Source organism: Bufo bufo, chromosome 4 (genome assembly GCF_905171765.1).
Source record: "Bufo bufo chromosome 4, aBufBuf1.1, whole genome shotgun sequence".
In the NCBI taxonomy this organism is placed as follows: domain Eukaryota; kingdom Metazoa; phylum Chordata; class Amphibia; order Anura; family Bufonidae; genus Bufo; species Bufo bufo.
The window spans coordinates 442,388,346-442,396,336 of NC_053392.1; the positions used below are offsets into that span (position 1 = coordinate 442,388,346).

Sequence of the window (7,991 nt, forward strand, 5' to 3'; positions counted from 1 at the left end):
TTTCTGTAAACCGCAGAATCAATAAATATTGAGTTTTGTTTGGCTGTTAACCCTCGATGTGTTAAAGAATAAAATGGATTGAAATGGAAAATCTGCCAAAAAAATGAAATTTATGTTACGTTCACACTCGCGTTTTGTGCGGATCCGTCATGGACCGATCCGTTCAGATAATACAACCGTCTGCATCCGTTCGGAACTGATCCGTTTGTATTATCTTTAATATAGCCAAGGCGGATCTGTCTTGAACACGATTGAAAGTCAATGGGGACGGATACGTTTTGACTGACACAATTTGGCACAATAGAAAACGGATCCGTCCCCATTGACTTACAGCGGAATGGAGACTGAACTGATGAATTCTGAGCGGATCCTTTTCCATTCAGAATGCATTAGAATGCAAACTGATCAGTTTTCGACCGCTTGTGAGAGCCCTGAACTGATCTCACAAACGGAAAACCAAAACACGAGTGTGAAATTAGACTTAGAAATTTTATCTCCATTTTCCTTTAATTCTTGTGGAACACCTAAAGGGTTAACAAAGTTTGTAAAATTAGTTTTGAGTAACTTGTGGGGTGTAGTTTCTGCAATGGTCATCCACTATGTAAGCCTCACAAAGTGACTTCAGACCTGAACTGGTCCTTAAAAAGTGGGTTTTGGAAATTTTCTTAAAAATTTTGAGAATTGCTTCTAAACTTCTAAGCCTTCTAACGTCCTAAAAAATTAAAATGACATTTACAAAATGAGGCCAACATAAAGTAGACATATGGGGAATGTTAAGTACTAAATATATTATGAGGTATCACTTTCTGTTTTAAAAGCAGAGAAATAGAAATTTAGAAAATTGCGAATTTTTCTAAATTTTTGGTAAATTTGGGATTTTTTTTACACATAAAGGTGAAATATATTGACTTAAATTTATGACTATCATGAAGTACAATGTGTCACGAGAAAACACAGAATGGCTTGGATAAATAAAAGCGCTCCAAAGTGAATAGCACGGAAAGTGACACATGTCAGAAAAATGGCTTGGTCTTGAAAGGGTTAAAGAGGACCTGTCACCACAAAATGCAGTGCAATATAAAAGCACCAAGTTATAGAGCAAGAGAAGCTGAGCGGATTAAATCATTGTTTTGTGGGAAAAGATTTGGTAAAAAAAAATAATTATGGGGCACATTTATTAAGACCGGTGTTTTAGACACCAGTCCTAATAACCCCCTAAGCTGGCGCAGGCCTCTCCATAACTTTGGCGATTTCGCCACCAGTTCTAAATGAAAGACAGCTTCTGAGCACCTTTAAACAGACGTAGAAAATGATAAACGTTATCAATCTCTGATAACCCCTCCCTCCTGTACCGATAGTTGTTAGAAAGAGCAAAGATAAAAATGCTAAAATTACAGGTTTTACTGAACATTTTCCAATTAAACTATATACTGTATCAATCTGCTCAGCATCTCCTGTTCTATCACATGCTGCATTTTGTGATGACAGGTTCTCTTTAAATATCTGTCATCAGAATACTTGTTTGCCTGACTGCTATCCCTCCCCCACTTATGCATATTCGACTTAGGTGAGAAGTGCATGTGTTCTCAGAGATGAGGTGTAAGTCGCTTCCAGGCACCTAATCTCCTCTGAGAACCAAATGATTGGGCATTTTGCATTTTAATGTGCTGAAGACTTTTCATCCCATAGGTCTGCCATTAGGGACACCCAGAAAATTAGATGGTTGCCCAGTGCATCCAAAACATTTGTGTATTGTATATAGGCACCTTAGCATGCTAAGGGTCCATTCACACGTCCACAATTTCGTTCCGACCCATTCATTTCTATGGGGCCGCACGATGTATGGCCCGGCTCCAGAAATGCGGACCCGCACTTCCAGAACTCACATTGCCCCTGTCCGTGTTTTGCGGATCCGTGGATCCGCAAAACACGTTACGGACGTGTGAATGGAGCCTAAGGGCTATTTTATACTGGCCAAGGATTGGGTCAATTCATGCAGATAGAAATGAGCGAATCGATTCTTCTTCATAATGAGTTCTTTACCTCTGGACATCTTGGTGCTGACAATTGTGCGCCTCAGCCACTGCTCCAAACTGCGACGCAAGTGCAGAGCCTTTGCTTCCACTTCCGGAGCAGTGTCTGTTTATGTGCAGCTACCCGGAAGTGTAGCGGTGCATGCATGGTTACTGCTCCAGTAGCGGAATTAGAGCCTCTGCGCTTGTACTGCTGGCGCAAGATTATCATGGACAGACAAAGATGTCTGGCCACTGTCAGTGGAGCTTTGGCAGCAGCAGGAACAGCCTCTGGCACAGTGGTGACGAACCTATGGCACTGGTGCCAGAGGTGGCACTCAGAGCCCTCTCTGTGGGAAGCCACACCCTGGAAAAAGTCTAAGGTATACCAATATGCCTTAGACTTTTCCTGCCATCAGACCAGGACACACTATAAATGGCACAGGCAGTGGATTGAATGAGGGCAGGCTATTATATCTAAATTATAAAGTAAATGGAAGATATAGTCTATTGGACTGTAGTATTCAGGTTAAATTTCTGTGTTGGCACTTTGCGATATATGTGTGTTTTGGGTCACAGTTTGGGCACTCAGTCTGTAAAAGGTTAGCCTTCACTGCCCTAGCAGATGAAGAACTCATTATGATGAACAAATCGATTCATATGAATCGGTTAGCTCATCACCATATAAGAACATTAGTTCCTGATAACGGACCTGTGTAAAGGTGCCGGTGATCACCCAACATATGCACAAAACATTCATTTGTTGGCTGATCATCTTTCATGGGAGCACCTAGAATCGTCATTGTTGGAAGCACGTCACCCTGAGTAAACGGAGTATGTGCTGCCAACAATATGCAAAGTGAATGGGAGATGAGTGATCGTTGTTTGCCCCCTTTTACTTGCATCTTGCCATGTGAAAGGCCCTTTAACCTCCTAACAGTCACATTAAAATTGGAAAAACCCTTCCAAAAATGCTTTTTTTATTGTAGATTTTTAATGTGTGTCTGCAGTAAATCTTCTTGGCGCACAACTCGGGGGACACAATTGCATTTTTAACCCCTTAGTGCCATCATTAATTTTAGCCTTAGGAACCAATAAGAGTTTTCCCCTTTGTGTTCTAGCAGAAATTTTTCCTTCTAATTTTTTTTGTTTTTGTTTTGCGGGATTAGTTGTAGGTTTTTTAGGAACCATTTTGGGGTATATACAGTACAGACCAAAAGTTTGGACACACCTTCTCATTCAAAGAGTTTTCTTTATTTTCATGACTATGAAGGCATCAAAACTATGAATTAACACATGTGGAATTATATACATAACAAACAAGTGTGAAACAACTGAAAATATGTCATATTCTAGGTTCTTCAAAGTAGCCACCTTTTGCTTTGATTACTGCTTTGCACACTCTTGGCATTCTCTTGATGAGCTTCAAGAGGTAGTCACCTGAAATGGTCTTCCAACAGTCTTGAAGGAGTTCCCAGAGATGCTTAGCACTTGTTGGCCCTTTTGCCTTAACTCTGCGGTCCAGCTCACCCCAAACCATCTCGATTGGGTTCAGGTCCGGTGACTGTGGAGGCCAGGTCATCTGGCGCAGCACCCCATCACTCTCCTTCATGGTCAAATAGCCCTTACTTTCAAAGTTTTCCCAATTTTTCAGCTGACTGACTGACCTTCATTTCTTAAAGTAATGATGGCCACTCGTTTTTCTTTACTTAGCTGCTTTTTTCTTGCCATAATACAAATTCTAACAGTCTATTCAGTAGGACTATCAGCTGTGTATCCATCTGACTTCTCCTCAACGCAACTGATGGTCCCAACCCCATTTATAAGGCAAGAAATCCCACTTATTAAACCTGACAGGGCACACCTGTGAAGTGAAAACCATTTCAGGGGACTACCTCTTGAAGCTCATCAAGAGAATGCCAAGAGTGTGCAAAGCAGTAATCAAAGCAAAAGGTGGCTACTTTGAAGGATCTAGAATATGACATATTTTCAGTTGTTTCACACTTGTTTGTTATGTATATAATTCCACATGTGTTAATGCATAGTTTTGATGCCTTCAGTGTGAATCTACAATTTTCATAGTCATGAAAATAAAGAAAACTCTTTGAATGAGAAGGTGTGTCCAAACTTTTGGTCTGTACTGTATAGTGTATTAAATAACTTTTATTATTTTATTTTTAGGGGAACTGCAATTTTTACATTATTTTGTGGATTTTTTTACAGCATTCACTGTGTGGTAAAAATAACATCATTTTATTATCTAGGTCACTACAATGATCATAATGTCACATTTTTATCTATTTTTACAGTTTTTTTTCTCTCCTCCTCTCAGCTCTACGCTGCTCCCTCATTCTCCTCCAGACTGACAGGGAGGGGGCGGCTTAAGCTGCTCATATTTCTGATTTCGTACCAACTAGAGATATTGAATGATAGCAATATGTTCAGTACAGGGGAAGATATCACTGATAGAAAGTGAGATGCTGTGAATACAGTTGAAAGTGAAAGTAAAAGCAAGCAGGTTTTACCCGCGATTATTCCCGACTTAATTTCTAAGAGTGATTTCTCCTCTGTTGCTTGGACTTTAGCTGGAATGTCAGCTTTCAAACAAGACCAGTTGCATGTTTGTAGCTGCTACCATTCAGGTGATCAGCATCTAAAGCAGCCCTCCCGCAGCTCGGGCAGAACAGTTAGCTACCTTTCCCACTGCCCGAGCTGTACTCAGAGAAAACAGTTAGGTGGTTAAACAACCACTGATCAACTTGTTTGTCAGCAATCAGTGCTTGTCATTGGCCCCTTCATGGGACTGACTAAAAAGACCCTAAAGGTGGCTTTAGACGGCACAATTCTTCAGCCGATTGTGGGGAGGGAAGCGTTCCTTCCCAACAGTCGGCTGCTCGTTTAGTGAAGTAGACCCAATCTCCTTCAGTGTATGAAGATGAGGATCGCTATTGTGATCCCTCGTCCTCATAATCATTGTGTCTGAGCAGCAAATCGCTGTTTAAACCACACGATCTGCTGCCCAAAAACTATGATCGGTGGTGCCTGAATGAACAATAGGATCACCCGATGAACCAGCGTTCATCGGGTGATCGGTGGCACATTTACATGGCCAGATTGTTGGGATTGTCTGGACAATTATTGGCTTGTGTAAATGCAGCTTTACTTGTTATTATAGGTAGGCTACAAACCTAAGATGTGAGCTCAATCATTGGTGGAAAAGCAAGTTGCATTTTCATCCAGCTTTTGAATGCAAGCAACTTAAAGAGGACCTGTCACCTCTCCTGACATGCCTGTTTTTAATAGCTTCATGCATTCTCCCTGTGATAACAGTTCTGGAACATCTTTTCTTATGGCTCTATGTTATGCCATTCCTTTATTATTTCTACTAAAAGTTCTGAATGAATTGGTAGCAGTCTGCAGTAAGGGTACAGAGGGGAGGTAACAAGTTGTGGGTGTACCTGCACAGACTCACTCTATTCAATCAGTGCTGCCATTTTAACATTGTGCAGGTACACCCCCAACTTGTTACCACCCCTCTGTACCCTTACTGCAGACTGCTAGCAATTCATTCATAACTTTTAGTAGAAATAATAAAGGAATGGCACAACAAACAGACATAAGAATTGATGTTCCAGAATCATTATTACATGGGCAATGCAAGTAGTTATTAAAACAGACATGTCAGAAGCGGAGAAAGATTATCTTTAAAACAAAGACATTATTGACTTTGTAGCCCTACCTTAAAGGGGAAACAGCAGTGTTTCTAGAGTGCAGAGTTTCATGGCAGATTAAGGCATGAGAGAGCATGTGAGTGGATATTTTCAAAAATATTCAAAAATAAAACAGTTTGTGTCCAGAAAGAGCTAGCACATGACATAAAATAAAAGAACTGTGGTGTCAAATGCCCTTTACTATTATTCCTGAACGTCACAGTTCTTTACCTGATGTAGTGAAAGAGTGTAAACTCAGTACTCCTGAGCAGGCTTTATAACATACTTCAAAATCCTACAAATTATATCACAAACCGAATTCAGTAAATGATTCCACGTTCATAAATATCAACCGCTCTTATAATTCTAATGTTTTTTTTTTTCTTGTCCTTGCAGGAATCCACAGTTGCTGAAATGGAAGATTCAGTTCTAAACGTTGTAAGCATATTTTATGTATAATTCTGGAGTATGGATGGCTAGGAAGATAGATATATATTGAAGGAATGTAGTACATATATCAACAGTAAAGGAATAAGAGGCCAGCAACCAAAACCAAGGAAATACAAAAGGAAAAAAGTTGCAGTATTCCACTGAAGTTTAAAAGGAGCACGCTCCTATCAGAAAGGAGTGTAAGACCAGTGGCCAAAGATATACACTTTGGGCAGGGTATGCTGCAAGCCCCTTGCATCCTGACTGTGCATTCCATGCATTTGGTGTAATATAATAAGAATTGTTTGCACTTTGGCGCTGGTGCTTATTGTGCACCTAACAGTATATCTGTATGCAGTAGTGATAGCTCAGCACCTTAGTGACCAGTCTGGGCCTTAATTAGAGATGATCAAAGTGTTGAAAAATTTGATTCGGCTACTTCGACAAGAAATTTGATTCATTCAGAATTACTTTGTAACGAATTGCATTCCATTATATGGAGCAGATGCAATGATGGAGCGCTGACACCCCCCCCCCCCCCCCCCCTTTTCCGGTAATTTGATCGCAGCATCTGAGAGTCACATTTAGCCTATCAGGGTGTTAATCAGGGTCTAAAACTAAAAAATCTATACAGTCACTTCATCCATATGATTGCGGAGAGGCCGTCACAGCCATCTTGATTAAAGACGTCACTGATGATGTCAACGCGCCTGCCCAGCTTGATGATTTGGGGATATCTCGCAGGTCAGCGTGTGCGAGAATTGGCATGTTCTCTTCAATCAAGATGGCTGCGACAGCATCTCTGAAATCAAATTGATGAGGTGAGTATGTTTGGTTTTTCTTTTATCGCCATTTTAGGGAAAATTGATTTGTTACCATGAAGTGCTCAACACTAGTCTTAATGACCAAGCAATATTTTTTTATTGTCCCATTCCAAAAGCTATAACTTTTTTATTTTTGTGTCAATGTAGCCATATGAGGGCTTGTTTTTTTGCAGGCACAAGTTGTAGTTTTTAATGGCACCATTTGCAGTACATATAACTCAGTAATTAACTTTTATTTACTCTTTCTTGGGGAGGGGGGGGGTGGAAAAAAACATCAATACCGCCACTGAATTTTTATGTTGTCAGACACCAGCACCACTTCATACCATTCGGGGTGCTGATGCTTGACAGAGGGAGCTTCCTCCCTTTGAACCACTTAGATGCTGTGGTCGCTATTCAATGCTGCTATGGATGTGGCATTCAAGGAGTTAAATAGTCAGGATTTGTGCTTCTGATGATATAGCCCGTTAGAGCAGGAGTCATATGAGAGCCAAGCTCCTGCTTCGTGCTGCACGGGAGACCTGTGCAGAGCTTAGAGGAGACCACAATAAAAAGACAAACGGCTTAGCCGAACGCCCCTTAGTGACCACCGTATTGGCAGTCACTAAGGGTCCACTGAGGTCCTGTCACAGCACCATTCTCAAGCAGGCTGCACATGGGTGAATAAATACTTGGATTGGACTTCAGTGGAGTGCTGTGATAGATAAATAGATAGATCGATAGCTGCCACGTTCTGTCCTTCTCTATTTGTCTCTAATTAAGATGGTGCTTAGGCGGTGAGATGCGGACAACAGCACCAAGCCAACCCTACTTTCAGCATGCTGCCCGAATTTCCCCTATAGTGCCTCCAGTAGCATGCTCCCCAAATGGCCAAGGATAGAAAAAATGTAAGTGCCTATGCCAATTCCATTGCAGGCCACAGCTCTTTTTCAGTCTGCTGCCTGAGCCACCAGTGCTCTTGTGCAATTTGTAGGTAGGTAGGTAGGTAGATAAGATAGATTGATAGATAGATATAG

At 41.1% G+C, this 7,991-nt stretch overlaps 1 protein-coding gene across 3 annotated transcripts in view; it reads left to right on the forward strand.

The window, feature by feature from the left end:
• The window catches only part of CNKSR3 (CNKSR family member 3), a 151,624-nt gene that overhangs the window by 96,237 nt on the left and 47,396 nt on the right, over window positions 1-7,991 (forward strand). For all 3 annotated transcript variants that reach the window (XM_040429392.1, XM_040429394.1, XM_040429393.1), the window contains exon 5: window positions 6,119-6,160. In XM_040429392.1, coding sequence (XP_040285326.1) covers window positions 6,119-6,160 — 42 coding nt within the window. The remainder of the gene's footprint in view (window positions 1-6,118; window positions 6,161-7,991) is intronic.